This window comes from Chaetura pelagica, unplaced genomic scaffold (assembly GCF_000747805.2).
Source record: "Chaetura pelagica isolate M959 unplaced genomic scaffold, ChaPel_1.0 scaffold346, whole genome shotgun sequence".
In the NCBI taxonomy this organism is placed as follows: domain Eukaryota; kingdom Metazoa; phylum Chordata; class Aves; order Apodiformes; family Apodidae; genus Chaetura; species Chaetura pelagica.
The window spans coordinates 2,777,966-2,803,403 of NW_009953797.1; the positions used below are offsets into that span (position 1 = coordinate 2,777,966).

The 25,438-nt window shown below is 36.3% G+C and overlaps 1 protein-coding gene across 1 annotated transcript in view; it reads left to right on the forward strand.

Moving 5' to 3' along the window:
* The window catches only part of PARG (poly (ADP-ribose) glycohydrolase), a 64,221-nt gene that overhangs the window by 11,184 nt on the left and 27,599 nt on the right, over nt 1-25,438 (forward strand). Inside the window, exons 6-7 of the mRNA XM_010001131.1 lie at nt 13,154-13,246; nt 18,091-18,248. Coding sequence (XP_009999433.1) covers nt 13,154-13,246; nt 18,091-18,248 — 251 coding nt within the window. The remainder of the gene's footprint in view (nt 1-13,153; nt 13,247-18,090; nt 18,249-25,438) is intronic.

Genomic DNA, 25,438 nt, shown 5'->3' on the forward strand with positions numbered 1-25,438 from the left:
AGAGACCACTGTTCGAGAAAGTACTGTCTGAATTAGCCAATCACCATGGGCCAGGTACATATTCTGTTAGGAGCAATTTTTAATCTATTATTTTTCTGCCAGCTATCGCAACCCTTGTGCTGCTTCTTTGCTCTGCACTTATCTGGTAGGGCAAGAGGCCTGTTCATTCTGTCCTTGAGTGAATCAGTGAAAAGGCGTCACTCTCGCTTTGCTGACTTGAAAGGCATTTTTTGTTTAGTCTTATGTGGGGGGGAAAAAGATGGACCATTCCCCACTGCTTTAAAGTGTCTTAAAACTTAAGCATAATTTTTATTAATATTGTTTCACAAACTTTTCCTCTTATTGCTTGCATCTGCCCTGCTCTTTCAGGAACAGAGGGGTGTTTAAATCTGAAAATGACATGACATTATATAAAGTGTGAATGACTTTCTTTACAAGTGATCCTGCTTTTAAATTCCATTTCAGTTGCATAGTGTACAAGAATTAAGTCAACAAGATTGATGTGAAGCATCAGGGACCTTCATGGTATAGACCCTCTGTTGTAATTAAAATTTGAGCTTTTTTCAGGTGAACCAGTCAGTGAGCAGCCTCACAACTTGTTTTTGTCCTGTATCAAACTGAGCTATTTGGTCCCATCTAAAACTTGAGATTTAGCAACAAAGCTTTTAAAAAAAATATACTGAAAAAATACGTGAGACAGATACTGAAAGTGCGAAAAAGGAGTTCTGCAGAAAATGAAATAACATTAGGCACTTTCATTGCTCAGGTGGTTTAATTTTGAAACCTGGAGAAGAACTACAGAGGAAAAACAGTGTTTATTTCATTTTAGTCTCCAAAAACAAAGGAATAATGGTCATATGCTTTTCAGTTTTTACTTGCAAGGTAACTAAGTTTCAGACTTGTCTAATATGCTTCATTAAAAGCAATCGGAATCTAGTAACCTGAACTGTAACTACTCTTGTTGCTTTTTTGTGTATGCAAAACAGAGAGACTCATGTTATGTGTGCAGAACTGCTGGCATTTAGAATTCTCCAAATATTTATGTTTATAAAGTTACCTTGTGAAATAGTGTCTGCATGCTATTTAGTGCTGGAAAGGATTAAATCCAGTACTTAAGAATGTCACTGAAAGACAAACTGTATTCTCTGTATTACTCATTATTGGAAATTGTCAATAGTTTAGACATAGGTTTAATTGATCTCTTAAGAAGCATAGACTGAAGACTGGAGTTGAGGCAAATCTGAGTGGCATGGACAGTGATTGTTCCTGAGCTTCTGAAGTCATCTGAAAAGTGGATTACAATACATCCTGCAGATATTCACATAGTGTCCATAACTATTTATATGTTTATGTAGATTATGATCTTGATCATCTTGCGGGAAAATTTATGTCTATGTAATAGAGAAAAGACACCATTCCTGATTCCTCTCATGGCAAGGTATGTAATAGTTTCCATATGAGTAACATCTAAATAAGCTAGAACTGTTCCATCTTTTTATCTTGGTTAAGAGAGAAGTGAGGAATGGGTTTAACAGTGGTGTCCATAATGAATGTAAGAGAGTGAAGAGGAAATGACTGTTCGTTCTTCTAGTACATCAGTTCAGGCACATCAGATAAGTAAGTGTTCCTAGCATGTAAGAGTTTCAAAAACAGACAACAGTAATTACTTAGATACTGAAGAAAAAGGCTGTGGAGCTCCTTGTCAGGGGATGTAGAGGGTGATGTGGCTTTACATCAGGTTTCAGAGGGATTTTGAGAATTTGCTGATAGAAAGATTGCATTGACACCTACAGAGATACTGTGATGGACTCTGGAAATTTCTGAAACTGATTATTACAAGTAAAAAGCCTTTGGGGGAAGTGCTGCTGATTACTTCCTTTTCTTGCTGTTAGATGTTTCTAGGCATCTTGATCACTTACAGACAAGTTTTGGGGCTCTTATGAACTTTTGTCCGTTTTTATGGTCTTACAACTTTGCTAGGTTAAAATTGAGAAGCAGAAGTAGCCTTGTCACACAGGCCCCATTATGCCATAGTACTGATATGAAACATTGCTGACAGAAAGGCATGGGGGTCTATACACTAGTTTCCTGTAGCAGGAAAAAATAATAAAGATAATTGACATTTTCAATGATCCTCATTTGAGGACACTTACGTCTTTTAGAATTTGTTTTTCCAGTCTCTGCAAGGCTTTAAACCCTTGGTGCCTATTTGACACAACTAGGAAGACTTAAAGGGCTTCAATATGCCATCAATATCTTTACAAAAACTCATCCTTTTAGGTAAAATACTCAGTTTCTAACTGCTAGATGCAGCTTTTACTGTCAGAAGAAGCATGTGTGTCTACAGTGCCTATTTATAGATGTCCTACGGTCTTTTTGTCTTTTGGGAAAGCTGTTTGAAGCCAATCAATCAATGTAATGACTAGGATCTGCATATTTGCTGTCAATTACATATAAATTCAGCATTCAGGAAATCCTTTTCTCTTTTGAAAGAAGCTGTATAACTTTTACATTAGGATTTTTCTGTGAGGTTGAAAGAAACATGATAATGCTATTTAAAAAGGCTAGTCTCTTCTGCTTATACTTAATTGCAGAGAAGAAGCTTCAGCATCAAGGAGAAGGAAGAATGCACCAGATCACTTTGTCTGTGCTTTTTCTCCTTTTCCAGTCAAGCATGAATTCCCTTGTTTTAGCCTCAAAACTGGCTGTTAGCAGGATTTTTTTATGGCACAAATCTCAGCTTATCCTAAAATCTGATAAAAAGCTATGTAGCAGAACAGGGTCAGTTGTCATGCTGAAGGAATAGGTTATTTTTCTTCATCCTTTAGTTATGCTTTTACATAAATGGAATATGGACTATTAAAAATGTTTGTCCTAGGATTACAGCTGTAATTAGGTTTGAAATGAGATTTTTCCCTACGTCTTCCATTAAAAATTGCGTGACTCTTATGCTTCTGGATGCTAGATCCTTTTAGAAGTCTGAAACAGTCAAGATGTGAGGCTTAGTTACTTTCTGCTTTTACATGCAAGTGTCACCTGTAAATTTCCAGAGCCTCACTTAATACCTTTTTCAAATTTTCTTTAAGTGTCACTTACAAATAGATAAACTTGTATGCAAGTATGTAAATAGATTTATAAATACAACTTATTCTATTTTCCATAAGTATCTCATGCCTACATGACAGATGTTTTGCTCTTCCAAAACTCTGTTTTCATTTTCTTGAAAGATTACAATGGGTAATTTTACTAGAAATTAGTTTTAGTCTGCAAAAATCTTTCCTGTTTAAATTTTGGCCTAAGTGAAGATATCAATTCACTTTTTTTTCTACTGAAGGTGTTCTGTGCAGATTGCAGAATATAGGAGAATATTCTTAAATGGAGGAGTGGTGGAGCATATTACAATGGGTCTTTTTTCTGTTAGGCAATGCTTTGCACTTAGGAATAATAAAAATAAATAGAAGAAAACTCTTATTTCACTGAAAAACCTAACAAATGTGTGTTACTGAATTGCTGAATTATGGTGTAAACCTGGTAAAACCTGGGACAATATCTACAGAAAGTGATTAGTGCATTTTTTTGCCACACTGTATTTTCTTATTTGTTGGTACAGAATATACGAACACATTTGACACGAACTTGATACTTGCAGAAAATGACAGATGCAAGTAATTGAGTTAAGATGGAACATATTAAATGTTTGAGAACAGAGCAGAAAAATCAGATGTGCAGATATTGGCAGTATGTTTGTTTCCTCTCTGAGAAGAATTGGCTGCATTTCGAGATCACTGAGCTAATTTTAGAAATATCTTGTCAATTAGATACTTCAATTGCAAAATTTCAAGCAGCCACATGGCTTTTAAGTGTGTGTGGACACAACCTTAACAACGTGTATTTAATAACCCTATAACAGTAAGAAATTTTGGGAAGTACTTGGACGATTTTTTAATTTGTAATTCCTTTTTTTCTCCATTTTTTTTCTAAAAAACATTATAAGCATCTTAAGGTCACGTGACTGTAGTATAGACTAGTTGACTTACGGCTGAGCTTTGGATTTTTACTCATTTGAAAAGGACCAAGCTGTTTAAGAACACTCACTGTTGTTAAGTATGTGCATATCTTGGGAGACTTTCATGTTCTAATAATGCTTTATCCACTCTTGTCTCCTAGCAGATCTTACAAACCTTGTCAGTCTTTCCTGTAAGTTTTGTGGTTTGAAAGACCTGCTTGAAAAAATGATTGCTGTAATCATTGATACTGGAATAGAAGGAATTTCAAAGCACCGAATTGTTCTGGTGACTGGCTTTTTGAGAAGTAATTTTTATAATTGTCTGGACAGTACTAACAGAAGTGAGCATTGTACAGAGATGTCAGTGCTACAAATGTAGGCTTTTAAGCAAGAAACAAAATGTCCCGAGGCTGAAAATAACCCATCTGTTGCTCCTTGCTCTGCATTTCATTTTAGTCCAGATGTTTTCAAACAATTTTCATTACATCAGATTACCTTTTTAAAAATCCGAACTGAAAAGGCCTTTTGAGTGTGCCATGAGGGGTTTTCTTTAAGCAGTAGCAGAAAGCAATTTGTCCCCATATTGAACAAAATCTGAGCTTTTTTGGGGTGGGGGGAATATGCATCTTGTGAGCATTCAATACATTAGAAGCTAAGCATTGGAAAGGAAAAATAGCATTGCGTACTGAATTACAGGCATATTGTTAGTTTTCTGTACTTTCTTAGCAAAACAGCTGAGTATTTTTTAAGTGATGTTTTGTAAGCACCATGACAGTGGCTCTTGCATCAGACTGTTGACTCTGAATTACCAGGGAAGGGATATCTGCACATACCAGGTGTAGAGTTTTCATTGTGTTGTCTTGAGTGTTTGTGGATATGTAATGCTTTGAGATAATGTAAAGATAAATCCTGAGGGTCTCTTCCATAATTTTTTCACTGTATGGAGAACATTATTGTAGTAAAAAAGAAACATATCTGGTAAATATAAATGTTCTGGCTTTTTTTGTTTGTTTGTTTTAGCGATGGGGCAGATGAAAAGATTTCTTTGCTTGTATTGGATTCTGTGTAAATCATCATTTATCCATACAGAGCTACCTATCACAAACAACTAAGGGAAGTTACATATGGTTTTGGTGGCATTCCCTAGCTGCTTTGTGCCTTAATTTTAATATCTGAAGAAGTCAGAATAAACAAAACCTGATGATAGCTAAAGCTTTTTAGAGAAACACTCTAAGAGTGTACATGGAAGTAGAGAAGCAATAAAGAGGCATTGCCATTGTTAGGATGACTATGAAGGCATAAATGAAGTATGTTGTAACTATATTCCAAATTTTTCTTTTGCGTTTTCATTTGAAAAACTGAATTTTATTATATTGCTTCCTTGTGGAATTTGTTTGTTGCCATGTGTTCTTTAAAGACATGGTTTGCAAAGGTGGCAGAGTGTGTACCCTTGGAGATGGTCTGAGGGTCTTATTTGGCAAATACAATCTTATTTACTGGATATTTCTCTAAAGATATTGGTTATTTTGAGTCTGTAATACTGATGAGCGAAAAGTAGTCTATAGATTTGTTAATCTACAGTGTTATTTTGTTGTTTTTAGTTGATCCTTCTTTTTCCCCTTCAGTCTGTGCTTGAGAGGTTTGGGATTTTTTTAGTAATGTTCAAGAAAATTCAGCTTTTACTTCCAAGCTTATCACTTTCAAAACTAGTTGAAAAAAGCTGTAGTTAAATATATGGCTTTTGAAGGCTTTCATACTATGGTTCTTGGCAGATATTTTAAAAATCATGGCAATACTAAACATTTTTTTCCCCCAAGTACTATGTGAAGTAAAAGTTTTGAATTAAGCTGGAAACAGTTAATTTTTACCCTTAGATTCTGTCAGTCAGTCAGGTAAAAAATACTTTCTTTTCGTCGTGTTGCAGCCTAGCTGTAGAAACAAGGTCACTGTCCCTTCTGCTACTTTGTACTTCCTGAGTGTAACTCAAAAATATTTAGAAAGCAGCATTAGACTTTTCTTCCCAGGAGTGGCACTGCTTTGGAAATGGCTGTGATCCTTCTACTCATGACTGAATCGCTTTGTGGGAGTGTACAGGTAGAGTCAGTTGGTGGCCTGCAGAGAATCAGGACTGAGATTTCACTCATTGTTAATGGAAAAAGATTGAGGTTAGATTTCTGGTGCCTTGGAAATATAGATTGGGCTTCTAAAACCATTAGGAGATTGAAAAGTAAATACACATTTTTCTCTCAGATTTTATTTAAATGTTGAAAAGCTTTGAGAAAAAAGCTGCTGTTGTTAAGGATGATACACCTGAGAGATCATTCCAAGGTTGGATTGGCAGAAGATGTGAATGAGCCTTCAGGGGGGAAAAATTTAAACAACAAAGAATTAACCTCTGCCTTGTAAGCTGTCTTCTTTTTTACTTCTAAAGCGTCAGTTTGTGGTTTTGATAAATGTCAGAAGCATTCCTCTCAAATAAGGTTCTTTTCTGCATAATCCGGTGTTATGGTTTATTTTGCTCTTCCCTCCAAAGATTACTTTGTCCTTCCCTCAGTGTCTAATCAGACAAGTGCTCAGGAAATGGGATGGATTTGACAGCTAAATGCGTTTCCTACTGAATTAGTTTTGTAAAGGAACTAGAGGAGGGAGAAAAGTTTATCCTGCAGTTTTGGAAGGTTCATTAACTTAATAAAATGGGAATTAAACTCTGCCCTACCCTCCCTCTGCTGTGCTTCTAGATTTCAATCTCATTTATATATATGTGTGTGTATGTATATATATATATATATGTAGTATTTTACATTATGGCAAATAGTCTGCTTTACCTAAGCACACAAGTTAGCAGTCTACAGCCTAGTGTCTCTGCCTGGGTATCAGATACACTTGACAGTTCTGGCACCATGTGTCTAAGTAGAATTTGTCTACGTCCTCTTTAGAAGAAAAGGCTTTGTAGAGACTATGACTTAGTGAAGCTTGTTGTTTTTTTGTTTTGTTTTGTTTTCACAGCTATTCCAACTAACAAATTGAAAGAGTCTGCTTTTAGAATTTTGTTATGTTTAAAAGCACTTTGTGTCCTAAGAATTAAGGGAAGAAAGGGAATACAGGTTGGCAGTCTGAGGTTATCTTACTTTCAGGTAAAAGATGTAAATGCTGTAGACAGTGGCTTGGTTGTTTTATTGGCACTGAGGAGTTCTAGTCATGGATCCAGACTCCATCATGTTTAGGTGTTACACAAACAGCATACAGAAAGCATGCAACTTTTGTATGAACAGGAGAACAAGTAAATAAGTGCAGGCTGCTCTGAAAGGAAGAGAAAAAGAAGACAACTTTGTTTAGTGCGATAAAGGAGCAGCCATGTGTTGTGTGTGTTTAAGTGCACTTGAGTTCTTGTACCAAGTGTCTTCTCAAACAAAAGTCTTAGCTGGAGGAGAACAGTGAGGGAGATACTTCAGGATGTCTGGAGTTTCTTCTATGGAAAAAACAGAAGTGAAAAAGCAAAATTTTTGGCATCCAAAAGTGCACAAGAACCAATATATTCCAGAATAGTGCAAGAGCACAACTGAAGTCTTACATTTCATTTGACAGTGAAATGGGAGCCTTTGGAAGGGAGGTACAGTCTATGCATTGAAAGTAGAAAAGCAGCATTTTACTGCTTATGACTAGAACAAGACTGTTAACAGTCTTAAAAAGAAATTAAGCCCTTAAACACAAGTTCCTATTGTCTTTGTTCCCCAAATATAATTTTTAATATTTTTTGACAGTTTTTTGCTTTCTCTGCTATCCTCACCAAAAAGACAAAATTACAAATGTTGAACAGTTTATTTTCAGAAGACCATTCCAAGTTGGCTTAGGCTTCATAGCCAGTTCCACTTGAATATTCCTTGTGAGTGGCACTGAGTGAATCTTCCTCTTTGTGAGAATGTGAATAGTATTGCTTTGTTCACATGCCTGTTTTATTTTTGTGTTCTTAATTTCATACGTAAAGGAGGTGTAATAATTTTATATCTAGGTAGGCTATATATGCCCTTATTTGCCACACCTCTGTTTGCAACCAAGTTATTCAGCTTGGAAGTATTTATCATGTGAGTCTTAATGCCCTGTAAAAAATACATAGGAGTATTTTATTATTTTAAATAAATTTAAGATAGTGAAGAAAAAAAAAGAAAATAATTATTCCTGCAGTTAGGAGAATGAACTTACTGTGAATAGAGTACATAGAAATTACACCATTTGCCTAATTACTTACGAGGCTATTACCACCTCTAAACATAGAATATCTTACAATAAAATAATTAAGAAAGCTGTTAGTGGAAAGGCAGTTCAGTGTTAGTAACTGATGGTACAGACCACTTAGAAGCTGAAACAAATTAATTCTAAGAAAGCGCATGACATGTTACTGCAGTTGGGAAGGAACAAGTCAGAAGGTCAAAATCCATTAGAATTAGGAAATAAAGGAGACAAAATCTGAAGGAAGCAGTCTGTTTTTCACCTTCATCCTTAAACAATTGGTTCAGTTGGTCCTTGTCCTGACACAAAAGTTAATATGGGGAAATAAAATCAAACAAATTGAAAGCATTAAGCCATTGCAGTCTTAGCATGCTGGTTGCCTGTTGGCATGATGGCTCTACCTTCTCCTGTGATTGATAGAGCTGTCCAAATTGGTGTTCTGTATGTGCAGTTTGTTTGGTCTGATGAGCTGTCAGACTTAGATTTAAACTCTACCATCACTATAACCCCATGCTACCTCAGGTTCTTCTTATTAGGACTGCCAGGCATACTTGTTCATTACGTTTTGGAGGACTGGTTTGTAGTGACAAGTGGCCATCACTTATGGCAGCATTTAGTCAGGCCTCTTTGCTGCAGTATAAATGTTCATTTTGCAAAATTGTGATGCAGGTTTGGCCAAGAGCTCTTAGCTCTTCTTCGGCTCACTGAACCATTTGCATCTTATGAACTGGAACCCTAAGTCAAGTTCAGTTAATCAGTCATTCCAGTGCAAATACTGATGAAATCGCCAAGTGATTTCTTCGGCAAAAGGAAAGTCATGCTTTGCAACTCTGATTCCATATACTTTTCCCTCAGGGCATAAGCCCTGCTTTTATTTAATTTGAGTACTTTTTTGCATTATTGGAGGACTATGAATAAAGCAAACAATGTCATTTTGTTGTGGGTTGTTTTTTTTTTTTTCAAATCCTGAAGGAAGCTGCAAGGGACATGTTATGCATAATAAGGAAAGGAGAAATTGATCAATTTTTTAAAAACAAAATTACTAGGATACCTCCTGTGTTTTCATTTTTCAAAAATTATTGACAACCGTTTTATATTTTGGAATTCTTTAAGTTCTAAAACAAATACTAGCCTTTAAAAACTGAAATCCAGTCCTTTTTCTTAATGTTTGTGTAGTTCTACTTTTAAAAATCTTTTCACAGTTAGAAGTACATTGCTGAATCAATACAGACATTCCTGTGTTAGATTTACTTCCAAGGTGAGGTGCTTGTTGTAATAGCTTCATGCTAACTAGAGTATTACTGCTTTTCAGTGAGAGGAGTTGCAACTGGTATCTGTCTTTGTAGCCCAGTGACAAGGGGTGTGACTGCTTCTGTTTCATCTACCACCAATGTTGCACAACATCTAGTAATGCATGACTTTTTGGTAGGCTCTTTTAACTTACTAATGCAGTGGATGACTACTCCCTCTGCCCCCAGCTTATTTTCCAGCAAACTGAAGGAACTGGGAAATGGTCAGGTCAACATGGGAATGGTTAAAGTGTAGTGTGTGTGTATTTGGGGGGGTAGAATGACACTCTCAGTCCCTGTCAGCAGCAAGAAAATAGTAGAATATGTAGTGTAACTCTAAATACACTGGATTTTACATCAGTAGAACTTGCTGCTTCCTGAAGATGATTATTTCTAAATAAGTCTTCATTCAGTTCTGTCACCAGGTATTCTCTGTGCTGTTGCTAGGTTCTCCCAGGCATTTGCATCACGAGATGTCTGTCAGATGTAGCTGTGGTGTGTGTCAGCACTCCATGTCCTGGAACCCTTTTACTTTCCATGATTGAGTATTCTTTTTTGCTGCTTTCAAAGCCTGAAAAGACTGTTACAGATAAAACCAGGCTCTTGAGTTGCACTGAGCATAACTGAGATCACACAATGACAGTGCCTGATCTACAAAGCTACAGCTTTGGTGGCATGCTGGTTTAGTGGTCAAAAGAGGATGAGGGCCAAAGAGCCAGGTGTTTGCAGGTGTTCTTTTCCATAGAAGCCTCATGGTAATGTTACCCGTACAGGAAAAGTCCACGGGTGGAAGGGTAAGTTATGATTATGTGGATGTGGCCATGACTCAAGTTATTTAGTTTTTTTCAGAAACTTAAAGCAAAGTAGGATACATGTTTCTGACTCTACTGACACTGCAATAGTGGGGTTTATAGCCTCAAGGTATAAATGGGAAGCACATGACTGAATATCTCCCCAAGGAGTTATTTTTATGGAGAAGGGTTTGATTGGTTGGATGTTTTTTCTGTTGTTTTGTTGGGTTTTTTATTGTTTGTTTTGTTTTGGGGTTTTCTAAAAAGAGCACCTGCAGTTGAGCAGCAGAGTTCTTAGGTTGTGCACTGCGACATCTGTTTGGTGAAGCTTTAACATTTCTGGGAAGAAGCAAATGATGTTTGAGCTTAAACTCTTGTTGACTTTTCCTGCCATGTTTAGGAGACCTCTTCATAAACAGGGGAGTATTTTCAACAGAGCTGCTTGATGGCCTGCTTATAGAATAAGGCACAATTAGGAGTTTCTTGGCAAAGTCTGTGAACTCAATGATTATCTTGAAGTTGTGGGGTCCTTTAAGTGGCTTTATTACACTTTCACAAGGTTTCGTGGTACCCCATACTGGTCACAAAAACTTCTACCTTATTTGTTGTTTACATGTAATAATAATCTGTCTGAAGTCTGATGAGAACAATCTGGGCACTAACAGCTCCAAAGTTTGTGGGTTTTGTTAATGGAGGTCTAGTAAAAGTCATATATAGAAATAATGTAGAGAGGAGAGCATGTTCTGGTACAACATTAGGAAAGTAAGGAGAAGAAAAAGTAAAATTTCAGAGTTGAAGTGACCTTTGCAGTTATGCATTCTGCATCAAAGCTGAGCTCTGCAATTGCTGGCCCTGGTTCTGTTTTGGGAAGAAATTGACTCATACCATTATTACATTGTTTTCAAAGAAGCATAAAGAAAAGGTTGAAGTGTTGACAGCTATGACAAAGTCTAGTGCCATAATGTGTCACCAGATAAGTGAAACTGTATAGTCTGTGGCAGTCAGCAAAGCATAGCAGCCACTATTTATATGTCAGCTCTGGAAGAGAGGAAGTGTTACCCAAAGGGGAGAGAATATCAGAATTTGACAGCCTAGTAGACCTCTGAGGTTAAATGTCATCTTTTGAATAGATTTATATATTCATTTTCAGTAGTGAAATCTGAAATTTCAGCTTTTAAATGCTCAGTTTTTACTTTATGGCACTTAAACATTATGTCTAAGAACAGAACAAAGTTTCCTGATAGAGCAGATGGTGTTAAAGGTTAGATCATAATTTTCAGTATCTGACCTATACTGTGTAAATATGTAGCATGTATCTGTAAACAGGAGTGAAAGATGCATTTTGTCTGTTTCTTAACCCTGAGGAAAAAAAAGTTGACTTCAGTAAAACATATACTCCTATATTCTTTGTCTATTATATCAAATGAGTTTTCCCATTTCCTAGGCTTGCTGTTCTTAAGTTTTTGTTTTGATTTAAAACTTTAAATTACAACCCTGTTTGTATCTCTCCATGAACAGCAAGCATAATGTATGGAAAGTAACGGTGCAGGTATTGACATTGTTTTATTTTGTCGCCTCCCCTACCATAAGTTGTTTGTCCTTTGAGCGTGTGCTTGTGTTTTGTTTTGTTTTAACTTCCTGAGTACTCTTACCCCTCTATATCACTTGAAATGGGAATGAATAGAGCAGAGGTACTTCTGTAGTTATTTTAATGATCTTGGAAGAAGAAAGTTGTCAGCCTTCAAACAATATTTTCAGCTTGGCCTTTGTGGGGAATAGTATGTTTTGAAACAGAGGCGCTGTGTTTTTCTCTTCTCAAGAAAGCAAACAGTATCTTTTTTACATTCTGAGATCTGTGTGAAACTTTCCATTGAAGTGTGAATTACAAAGCTTTGATTATATGACCAAGAAGACGAGTTAGAAGAGAGATCCTGCACTTGGTCTGAATATGTTGGCTTGATATGCTTTGGCAGCCAAACATGCCAACAGTGGGCCACACAGTGTCAGTGAGAGAACTGAGAACAAGACAAGAAAGGTTTGGTATGACTTGGTCTTCAGTACAAAAGGCTTTGGGAAACCTTGTGAAACTTTGATGTGCCCCTTTTTTTTTTTCTTTTTTTTTTTTAAATATTGTCAATTCTGATCTCTCCTTCTCAGGAAGTATGTTAGAGCAGGTAAAGAGGGGCAGCTGAAATAATTGTAGGCTCAGCTGTCTTACAGGAAAAGACTGAAAAGATTGCAACTTAAGCATGTGGGACCAGATATGCTGCACCCTTTAATGTATGTAGTCCAACAACTGTAGTTCTTAAAGAAATGTGGTGGGAATGAACCCCAGAAAGTGGCCAGGCTTGAATGCTCTTCTTACATAGCATTCCCTGTAGCTGCTGCTGCAGGCCACTGCTCTGACCCAGCAGTGCATTTCATATCTCCTTACCACAAGAATGTCACAGGTACTTGGGCTATGATGTGAAAGTTAAGAAATAGTTCCAGTGCTTTCATGGTTAGGTAGTGATTGTTCTCAGTTGAGAATTTGGTTTGCTTCTGTGAAAAGAGTCAAGACATAAGTTAGTCAAGGTTCCTCTATAGGGCATTTGGTGACGTGTTTACTCAGCTACAACTTTTGTGTTGTTTCTGTATTAGTGGATTATTGCAAGGTAAACTGCCGTGAGGTACTACCATGACAAATGCTACCAACTTGTGTAAAACTATCAGGATTTATTTTTTTCTCTTATGTTTTGGATGGGTCCTGTGTTCAAATGTCTTGTGTCTCCATTATTTCTGAGGTAAAAGTCTTTTGTTTTTCCCTAAATTTTTTTGTTCCCTGTCTTTCTTTCTGACAGGTTCTTGAAGACGCAGAGGCTCAACATCTGTTCCAGTCCATTCTTCCTGATATGGTCAAGTTGGCACTCTGTCTCCCTAGTATCTGTACCCAGGTTAGTAAACACAGCTAGTTAAGTGCTGTGTGGCACACCATTTTTCTGCAAATTCTGCAAATTGACTAATGGCTAAAGTCAAAGCATCTGGATCATGTTACGTTCTCAATAAAAGTTATAGTTTTGTGTTGAATGTAGCTGAGGCCTAGGGAGCAGACCAGACAATACATGTCTCTAATGTTGTAATAGAATGTAAAAAAATACATCTTGCTGTCACATTTTTAGCCTGAACAGAGCTGCTTGATGGCCTGCTTATAGAATAAGGCACAATTAGGAGTTTCTTGGCAAAGTCTGTGAACTCAATGATTATCTTGAAGTTGTGGGCTTTAAGTGGCTTTATTACACTTTCACAAGGTTTCGTGGTACCCCATACTGGTCACAAAAACTTCTACCTTATTTGTTGTTTACATGTAATAATAATCTGTCTGAAGTCTGATGAGAACAATCTGGGCACTAACAGCTCCAAAGTTTGTGGGTTTTGTTAATGGAGGTCTAGTAAAAGTCATATATAGAAATAATGTAGAGAGGAGAGCATGTTCTGGTACAACATTAGGAAAGTAAGGAGAAGAAAAAGTAAAATTTCAGAGTTGAAGTGACCTTTGCAGTTATGCATTCTGCATCAAAGCTGAGCTCTGCAATTGCTGGCCCTGGTTCTGTTTTGGGAAGAAATTGACTCATACCATTATTACATTGTTTTCAAAGAAGCATAAAGAAAAGGTTGAAGTGTTGACAGCTATGACAAAGTCTAGTGCCATAATGTGTCACCAGATAAGTGAAACTGTATAGTCTGTGGCAGTCAGCAAAGCATAGCAGCCACTATTTATATGTCAACTCTGGAAGAGAGGAAGTGTTACCCAAAGGGGAGAGAATATCAGAATTTGACAGCCTAGTAGACCTCTGAGGTTAAATGTCATCTTTTGAATAGATTTATATATTCATTTTCAGTAGTGAAATCTGAAATTTCAGCTTTTAAATGCTCAGTTTTTACTTTATGGCACTTAAACATTATGTCTAAGAACAGAACAAAGTTTCCTGATAGAGCAGATGGTGTTAAAGGTTAGATCATAATTTTCAGTATCTGACCTATACTGTGTAAATATGTAGCATGTATCTGTAAACAGGAGTGAAAGATGCATTTTGTCTGTTTCTTAACCCTGAGGAAAAAAAAGTTGACTTCAGTAAAACATATACTCCTATATTCTTTGTCTATTATATCAAATGAGTTTTCCCATTTCCTAGGCTTGCTGTTCTTAAGTTTTTGTTTTGATTTAAAACTTTAAATTACAACCCTGTTTGTATCTCTCCATGAACAGCAAGCATAATGTATGGAAAGTAACGGTGCAGGTATTGACATTGTTTTATTTTGTCGCCTCCCCTACCATAAGTTGTTTGTCCTTTGAGCGTGTGCTTGTGTTTTGTTTTGTTTTAACTTCCTGAGTACTCTTACCCCTCTATATCACTTGAAATGGGAATGAATAGAGCAGAGGTACTTCTGTAGTTATTTTAATGATCTTGGAAGAAGAAAGTTGTCAGCCTTCAAACAATATTTTCAGCTTGGCCTTTGTGGGGAATAGTATGTTTTGAAACAGAGGCGCTGTGTTTTTCTCTTCTCAAGAAAGCAAACAGTATCTTTTTTACATTCTGAGATCTGTGTGAAACTTTCCATTGAAGTGTGAATTACAAAGCTTTGATTATATGACCAAGAAGACGAGTTAGAAGAGAGATCCTGCACTTGGTCTGAATATGTTGGCTTGATATGCTTTGGCAGCCAAACATGCCAACAGTGGGCCACACAGTGTCAGTGAGAGAACTGAGAACAAGACAAGAAAGGTTTGGTATGACTTGGTCTTCAGTACAAAAGGCTTTGGGAAACCTTGTGAAACTTTGATGTGCCCCTTTTTTTTTTTCTTTTTTTTTTAAATATTGTCAATTCTGATCTCTCCTTCTCAGGAAGTATGTTAGAGCAGGTAAAGAGGGGCAGCTGAAATAATTGTAGGCTCAGCTGTCTTACAGGAAAAGACTGAAAAGATTGCAACTTAAGCATGTGGGACCAGATATGCTGCACCCTTTAATGTATGTAGTCCAACAACTGTAGTTCTTAAAGAAATGTGGTGGGAATGAACCCCAGAAAGTGGCCAGGCTTGAATGCTCTTCTTACATAGCATTCCCTGTAGCTGCTGCTGCAGGCCACTGCTCTGACCCAGCAGTGCATTTCATATCTCCTTACCACAAGAATGTCACAGGTACTTGGGCTATGATGTGAAAGTTAAGAAATAGTTCCAGTGCTTTCATGGTTAGGTAGTGATTGTTCTCAGTTGAGAATTTGGTTTGCTTCTGTGAAAAGAGTCAAGACATAAGTTAGTCAAGGTTCCTCTATAGGGCATTTGGTGACGTGTTTACTCAGCTACAACTTTTGTGTTGTTTCTGTATTTCAATTAGTGGATTATTGCAAGGTAAACTGCCGTGAGGTACTCCCATGACAAATGCTACCAACTTGTGTAAAACTATCAGGATTTATTTTTTTCTCTTATGTTTTGGATGGGTCCTGTGTTCAAATGTCTTGTGTCTCCATTATTTCTGAGGTAAAAGTCTTTTGTTTTTCCCTAAATTTTTTTGTTCCCTGTCTTTCTTTCTGACAGGTTCTTGAAGACGCAGAGGCTCAACATCTGTTCCAGTCCATTCTTCCTGATATGGTCAAGTTGGCACTCTGTCTCCCTAGTATCTGTACCCAGGTTAGTAAACACAGCTAGTTAAGTGCTGTGTGGCACACCATTTTTCTGCAAATTCTGCAAATTGACTAATGGCTAAAGTCAAAGCATCTGGATCATGTTACGTTCTCAATAAAAGTTATAGTTTTGTGTTGAATGTAGCTGAGGCCTAGGGAGCAGACCAGACAATACATGTCTCTAATGTTGTAATAGAATGTAAAAAAATACATCTTGCTGTCACATTTTTAGCCTGAACTTCAGTAACACTTTCCGTTCTATATTTCTGTATGCTGGAGTTGCTTCTTACTTTTCTTTAATGAAGTAACCATGAAACCTTTCGGGTTTAAAGATCACACTTATAAACGGAAATACCTGAATAATCTTAAACCATCTGATGCTTTACTTCAGAAATTTTTCAATCCTAGAACAAGTGTTTTCATAAAGTCTTCATTTACTTGGGAACATCGCAATATTTGTGCACATACAAACCTAGCTCATTTCTTTGTTATTGTTGTGGGAATCAGTTCTGTAGGCGGTAAAGCTGATAGAATTGAATAGAACTGATAAGTAAGTGAGAGTGTATGATGGGTAAGGACTTTGTAAGCTTCTTACAAATTTTCTTAATCATAACGAAGGAAAATGTATTTTTCCCTCCCTATTTTGTTACGCTGTGCGAGTCATGTAGTTGATACACCATTTCAAACAGTATTAGTATTTCTTATATGTATTTTTTTTACTAGTCACTTGATAGAGGAAGTTTAAGAGAATGCTATGAAGTTTCTGAACACAAAGTCAAGCACAAGACTTGCAAGTCTATGTAGTAATGCCTTTTATAAAGATGTACTGTTAGGTAGAGTAAATTGTGAAGTATTGTGTCAGTCTTTCTTTTTTTTTAGACGTAAGGCTAAATTTGTTCCACTGTAACATACTGTCCAAAATATCCTATTTTTATAGGCTTGTAAAACTTACTAGAGAGGACTTCTCAGGATTCCCTCCCCCTAACTGGGTGGCTTCAGATATCACAATATAGCTTGTTAATTAAATACCAAGAGAGCAGAATGAGATTTGACAAATGTGAATGTAGGAGTTATAAGAATTAAGGAAAATTTGTTTGTTTTGTGTAGCAATAGGGCTGTTTATTCAACACTCCAAATCAGTAGCAGTTTCTGTATTCACACCTAAATGGATTCAAATGTAACTGCTCAGCTCTCCTGGAGTTAGGCTAATGGTTTTGCCTTAGAATATTAGAAGAGGTGAAAACTTCTTTCTCTGGTCAAGTGTGTTTATCGTAATTGTTACTGGACTCCCTAGCAGTCAGAATGGTATTTCCCTCATGGCCCTGTATTATTGCATAATTTAAAAAAATGAATAGAAAGCCATGAAATTAGTGAGTGAAAATTCCAAATCAGGAGGCTAAAGCCTAATAAAATGGAAGATGCCTAGCACTTCAGGTTTTCTTTGGTTTCCCCCTCCCTCTTTGTTTATTTTTATGTTAAAGAAACACTGGCTTGAGTAAAATAAAACTCCAAACTGAAGACCAAAGTGAAGCTGAGCTTTTTCTTTATTCTGATTATAAAAGAATGTATAATCATGCCCTTTTTGTAAATGTTACCAGTATAATTTCTTCAAGTTGGATGAAACAAAATTCAAAGCAAGTCACAGGGTGATGTTCTGTGGCATGACTCTGCCTTTATTTTTTATTTTTTCATTGTAAAGTATTAAGCATGGTTATTGCAGCTGACAAAGTTCCTTAAGGGTTCTTAACCATGCACATATTGAAAGTGGATTTTTACTTCAGTTTTTAAGATTGAGGATTTGCAGCATCCCATCTATTTTTTTTCTCCCCTTGCCATTCCCTATGGTTTTGTTTGATAAGTTGCGTTTTCTTGGTCTTTCTTTTTATTGCTGATTAGAAATCTGCAGTTTGTCAAGCAAGCTTTTTCTGAATTGTCTTGAAAAAACTGTTCTTGATTTTAATGGTGCTGCTGATTAAAGGGCTCACCAATGGCCTGAATTACTCGTGCGCTGATTTAACAAATGTGATTTTGTGTTCCTGTTTTTTTTCTTTTAAAATGGCTAAGCTAATTATTTTTCTCTCTCCTGCCCCTTCCTCCCCCTCACTTCTTTTATTGTTAGCCAATACCTCTACTGAAACAAAAGATGAATCACTCCATCACAATGTCACAGGAGCAGATTGCTAGTTTTCTGGCCAATGCTTTCTTCTGTACTTTTCCACGTCGCAATGCGAAGATGAAGTCTGAATATTCTAGTTATCCAGACATTAACTTCAACAGGTATGGCACTCTGGAGTAAATGGAGCGGATAAACCTTCAATGAAAACATTATTGTTGTCATTTAGGGGCACAACTCATTATTTCTGTCTTACATCTGTCACTGATTTCAGTAGTTTCATTTCTGTTTTCTCTGTTTAAGGGACAAGAAAACAATGCAATTGTGTAAAAAAGGATCTTGTACACAGGAATATATGCTTAATACTCAAAATTTTTGTTTTTTCCCCTGTATGTCTGTGCACAGACACGCTCTGGTTCTGCCATAATTAGGCTGATCTGATTCCCTGCCTTCTCTTAAGCTGTTAATTTGTGAATGGTGTATTTCAGTTGTGCTTCAAGTGTTCTGTATGTGTTTAAATTAAGGTCAGTGTTTCCCCAGCCAGGTTTCTGTTGTTTCCTTTGTGTCAGCAGTGGTGATCTAAATATAAAGTCAGATCAATAGGACTTGATTTTTCAGCATCCATACAATCTCTGCATGTTATAATAAACCGGACCTTTAAAGATCACATTTTCAAGAGACTCTGATTTCTAAACAAATGTTTAGTCTTTCCTCAGTGCTAGCTTACATATTTGATTATAAATTCACTTTTAAATAGGGGAAGAGCATGGAGACACTTCCTGCTGCAGAATATTAATGGTTCACGTGGACTTGTAGATTAGACAAAAGAATTTATAGTCTTCTGTGCACTTCTGTACATGTCTGTGTAGATCAACCTTAAGTTTATTAGGCTGGAGATTGGTAGATTATTGATCTGGAGTTTCTCTTATTCCTCACAGTTAACATCTGTAGGTATATACTCTGAACACTGAGATGAAATACAAATATACTGTTTCCTGTGGTCCAGCATATACATAATGTGTCTCATAAGAGCTATATTAGATTAGAACTTCCCAGAATAAATTGTCAGGCATGCTGATGCACTAACAGTGGGTTTGGTGCTGGCTGTCTTTAAGGGCTAGCACAGGTTTCTGTACACTGTGTATGTCTAAAGAGAGACCAGAAAACTATACTGGGAAAAGGCTCACTGTCTTAATGTTTATTCCAGCAGTGCAATGAGTTAGGGAACAGAAGTGTGAGTGGGCATTGCCTGTGCCATGCAATTGATCATATTTGTTCGTAAGAACGTATGAAGTAAAAATACCATATATTCATTAAAAAAAGTTACTTGTCTTCAGAGCAGTGAAAGAGGACAGTAAAGTTCTGGAAAGAGTTCTGTTTGCACCAACTACATGCTTCTAGCTGAATTTTAGATTTTTTACAGGACTTTATTGTACCAGTTTTAATTGCAACTTACGCATGTTAGAAATGAAGCAGTTAAATTCCTACCACCTAGAGAATAAAATGTCAAATGTCTGGACCAAATTAATATTCTCTTCTATGAACATTACACAGCAATGTAAAGTCACAGTAGTACAGTGAAATACTGTGGTGGTGAACTGAGGGCATAATGTTTTGAAGTATATTTAAATTTTAACAAGCCTTGAAAAATTATTAGGTAAATAGTTTCCCTCTCTAGACTTAAATAATTACCGGCATGAGGTACTAACTATTCAGGATTTTGTGCCCTATTCCAGGCAGTATTCCTTTGTTTTCTGAGTTGACTTCCTACTGCTACCACTCATAGTTAGTTCCAACAATGTCATTTTAAAGGGGCAATAGATCAGACAATCTTCAGGCCTTCCTCTTGAATTATGGATGAGGTAATGCTCAGCTTTTAGTCACACGGAAAGCCATTTTTATTTGTGTAAGTGCAAGAATATTGTTGCCAAACTGGAGAAAAGAAGGGAAGCTGATGTCCTCTGGTTCATCTAAGTGCCTGTTCCTCAGTGTTTGCCAATGTACGTGATTTTTATATATAATTACAGTTTCTCTTTTCAGTCCTTTTTTTACTTAACCATTTGTTGAATCAAAATTTTCCCCAATGTCTATTTTTTGTTTGCTAATGAGCAGGTTAGTGAAGTAGAACAGAAGTATGAAAGGCAGTGGATAAAAAAAGAGAATGTGTCAGTGATAGAGGGACTGGCAGGATAAAAGCAAAAGCAGATTGAAGAAAGTGGTGGAAAGGGTACTGGAAGAATTGAGTTTTCTATCATGTACGTGTTGTATGTAACCTGACTTAGTTGAAATCTAAAAGGAAGGGGAAGGAGGAGGATGGATAGTATCTTATTTCTTTTTCCTCCTCTCAACCCTGTATTTTCCCTCCCTGAAAAGTTAGTTCTTTAGTAGAAGAACAGACAATAAAATGCCATGTTTCCAGCTATTGTTTCAGATTACAGGGTTTGGTTCAGTGCAGTGTGTATTTTCAGCTTTTGCAAAAAAATGTTTCATGAAGCTACCAAAAAGGCAGTAGGCAATGACAGAAGGCAAAATGTTTGTGACTGTTTTCTCTTTATAACATTGTTTTGATGTAAAGGCTTTAGAGCCTGCAGCTCTGCTCTGTCTGCTTAAGGCTGGGCGTAACAGATTGTTCCACACAGCGACCCTCTCTCCCCACAGTGTTATGATCTGCAGCTTTTTCCAGACTTGTTGTTTTTTTTTTCTCAGCATAATTTGTCTGCTACAAAACTGAATGAATTACTTTGTTCTTTGGGTACAAAAAAATAATCTGCCACAGTAGCCTAACAAAGCAAAATCACTGATTAGATGCTGGTGTTTGAGGGATTTTTTTTTTTCCTCTTGCAAAGGTGATGTTCCTCAATTCCATTGTGTGTACCCTTCCTATATTCATACAGGCTTCCTTGCATCCCCTCAACAGTTTGAGAAAATAAAACCTGTGCCTTGATTTAGAAACACAGTGGTATAAGGTGTTTCTTGTGTTTTCAGTTTTACACAGCAGGTTATTTTTTAATTCACTTTATGCAAAGTTAAACACTAGTAATTTTTATAGACTATAGAACAGTTTCTGCATTTAAATGCTGTCATGTTGCCTCTTCCCACTACAAGATTGTTCCCCAAAAGGTTTTATAGGGTATTAAGTAGTTTATGACTTCGACCCTGACCCCCCCCAAGATACAAATCTGCTTGACAAAACACAGTTAGTGCAAGATATTGAGAATTCACTCTTTGTTTTCCTTTTTTTCCCCCCTTTGTTAAATATCTTTTGGTGCACAAGTGTTCAATACTGTTACTCCAGTGCTGATAGCAAGTTGCTTGAATGTTGGTGTGTGTGTTGATAATGCAACTGATTGGAAGGAAGGCCATTTTATGTGCAATGATTAACATAAGTCACCTGTGTTTACCTCTCCACTCCTGGCTGGTTTTCTTGCCAGATGAGAGAAGGAAAAAAGTGAGCACTCCTCCTCTGACACTGAAGCACTTGGTTTAATAGTATGTTGTAACACTGACTGTTTAGACAGATTGATTATCTTACAGACTGGAAGTCACTTGTGTATAATGAATTATTCCCTGTTGTGCTTGGCAATGATGATTCCTAAGTCATTAATAATTTGAAATATAGTTAATAAAATAAAACTGAATGAATTACTTTGTTCTTTGGGTACAAAAAAATAATCTGCCACAGTAGCCTAACAAAGCAAAATCACTGATTAGATGCTGGTGTTTGAGGGATTTTTTTTTTCCTCTTGCAAAGGTGATGTTCCTCAATTCCATTGTGTGTACCCTTCCTATATTCATACAGGCTTCCTTGCATCCCCTCAACAGTTTGAGAAAATAAAACCTGTGCCTTGATTTAGAAACACAGTGGTATAAGGTGTTTCTTGTGTTTTCAGTTTTACACAGCAGGTTATTTTTTAATTCACTTTATGCAAAGTTAAACACTAGTAATTTTTATAGACTATAGAACAGTTTCTGCATTTAAATGCTGTCATGTTGCCTCTTCCCACTACAAGATTGTTCCCCAAAAGGTTTTATAGGGTATTAAGTAGTTTATGACTTCGACCCTGACCCCCCCCAAGATACAAATCTGCTTGACAAAACACAGTTAGTGCAAGATATTGAGAATTCACTCTTTGTTTTCCTTTTTTCCCCCCCTTTGTTAAATATCTTTTGGTGCACAAGTGTTCAATACTGTTACTCCAGTGCTGATAGCAAGTTGCTTGAATGTTGGTGTGTGTGTTGATAATGCAACTGATTGGAAGGAAGGCCATTTTATGTGCAATGATTAACATAAGTCACCTGTGTTTACCTCTCCACTCCTGGCTGGTTTTCTTGCCAGATGAGAGAAGGAAAAAAGTGAGCACTCCTCCTCTGACACTGAAGCACTTGGTTTAATAGTATGTTGTAACACTGACTGTTTAGACAGATTGATTATCTTACAGACTGGAAGTCACTTGTGTATAATGAATTATTCCCTGTTGTGCTTGGCAATGATGATTCCTAAGTCATTAATAATTTGAAATATAGTTAATAAAATGGAATTTCTACTTTAACTTTGAGAGCTTCAATATTTCTGAATTCTAGTAGCTAGAATGACATCTGTTCTGTGGCAAACATTCGATCATACCAAATAGCACAAAATACTGCTTTCATTTGAAATACTAAGCTAAAATTAAAAAGTTGTGTTTTTTTTTAAATATGGATTGGGCAGCTTTATGCAAAAATATCCTACCATAAAAGAAAAATAGCTCCATTTGTCATCTTACTCCTCTTACTGATTTTTCCATGAAAGTTGTATGCTGGTTGAATGTAGAGCGTGAACAGCATTTAATCTTCTAATATCATCTCTACCATTGTGATGTTGGTTGCACAGTTTGAAGTAACTTATCATGGTGGTGCTTATAATTAATCTTCCTTGTAAACAGCTTGTGGTTTAATGCAGCACTTCCATAAAATATTCCTCTTAAAAATATATTAAAGATAAGATTGAACCATGCTTTCTTCCATTCATTTTTTATAAGGTGCTGAAATAGGTGCAGTCCACTGTCACACAAGACTTTGCACTGTGGAAGTTTTTCTTCCCCCCATTGACTAAGTTATCAGACCTGTCTTAACATGACTGAACTAGGTAATTTGAGAAACCATCTAGTTTGAGTATATGTAAAAGCAAAGCATGAGAAAAAAACTCCTGCAATTTTGAGTCAGTGTTCTGGATGACTGAAAAAGAGACAAAGACCCACTTTGCTTTTGCTGGTTTTTTGACCATTCTTGTATCAAATTACAATAATTGCTCTGTTTTTCTTTTTCAAAAAACTACTGTAGTTAAGATATTACGTGTCTGTAATAGCTCCCATCAAAGCAATTGAGGTTATATTGGTGACTAAAAGTAGGATGTCTAATGACATTCGACTGGTGGACCTTCTGGCTAGTCTGTTAGTGGATACTGCCAGTATTCCACTAGGACTGAAGTTCTTAATATTTATTAAACCAACCTTTAAAGTAATTTCAAGTGATTGGAAATAGGGGGGAGAAAAACCCCACTAGTTAAGATATGTGTATTTTATGGAATGTATAATATATGAAAGGAAATAGGCAAACTATGTAGTACATTTACGCAGGAGAACTGAAACCCAATTTACCAGTAATGCAATTGTATCTTCATAAACAACATCAATTTTGTAACACTAATGAGCGTTCTCTGGGAAAAAATTACCTAGCAACTTTCAGAGCACTTGGTTTTGACTGAGACATGCGTTGTTCCTCTGAAAAATGGTTCTGTGTTTTCAGAGTTTACAGTTGCTGTTCCTACAAAATGGATTGTTATGCCTGTTTTAGGTCTGTATTCTCATTAGCCTTGGATGGAATATTTTTAATATAGTTTTCTGAAAAGAAATAAGCATTTGTGTGTGGTAAATGATTAAATGCTCTTTAAATAGACAACTGTAGAAGGACACTTATCTTAACAAGCCTGGTGTAATTACTTTGCTAGAGTGGTTAAAACAGTCCATCTGAATTTATTTTATTTAGATTAGTTAATATAGTAATTTACTCCAGATCTTAGTTGTATAAAATGTCCTTCTGGTTTAGATCCTCAGAGTCTTACTCCTCTGTTCCTTGATACTGAGTACTTAAAGTTAGCTTCTTACTATGTCATCGAAGTCAGGTATCAATCTGATGTATTTTAAAACTCCCGAATCACAAAAACTTTCTTAAAACAGTTTTATAATGCTCCAAGTTACTTGCCACAATCAAAATGAAAGGCACAGAGAATAAAGATGTGGGTATATATGGGTGTCTGAGATGGAAAGGTAGTTTTTACGTCTAACTACCAACAAAATTACATTGTTTAATTTTTTGTTTACACAAACCTTAAAAGATTAATTTCTAATTACCTGTAAGGGCTATTGAATAGTATGACCTTAAATAACTTTGATATTACAACAGCTTGTAACTGTGACGTATGGCACTAAATAAGAAATTGCCTATGAAATTGAATTAGTGAATGTATTTATTTTTTTTTCCACTTTACACCAAGGGAATGACAAAACTCTAAATTACAACCTGTATAAACAGGAAAGGAAGGTGATTTTGATACAGAAAGACTGATTTCTATGAAGTGGAAGAGCCATACACTAAGGCACGAGAGAAGAAGAACAGAGGTTACTGTATCTGACTTCTCTAAGGTTGTGCTACGTTTTCCTTTCAGGGAGTGCAAGATCTGGAAAGGGCATTTTTTTTTTTTGTGTTGTCAGAGAGCTGGTTAATTTGTCTGCCTTTAATCTCTCTGGGAGGAGTTTTTCATGGATTATTCAGCTTTTGATTTATATCAAGTTCAAGTTTTCATTAACTCAAGTTTTTATATTCTGCATAGCTTTACTTCTGACTCGAAATATATTCAATGGCTGGAGGACTTTCTGATATATTTTATATTGGGGGGCTTATATTTTATGTTGGATATAAGCAAATTTAAAGTAGGAAATTCTAAGGTTTCCTCATCTTACACCATGTGATTGATCTTTAAGTGTTTAAAGCTGTCCAGGGGAGTGATTTCCAGACTTTTTTGATTGCACATACCTATCAGTAGGAATTTTTTGAGCATGCACCCTCAGTGTATGCATATTTAGGATAATTATAAATAAAACTGATATATTGCATTCTAAAACATGCACAAAAATAAATTGAAAAGGTTGAGATAAAGACAAAATAAATAGCATTTAATAGTATTTTTGTTTCTTGAATGGTACAGAAATATTTTCTTCTAGCATCCCAGTGGATTGCCTCATGCATCTCCTGGGGTGCTTTGGAGACTGAAGTGGGTCTGGGGTATGACTTTTCACAAAAGACAGGTCTGTAAGCA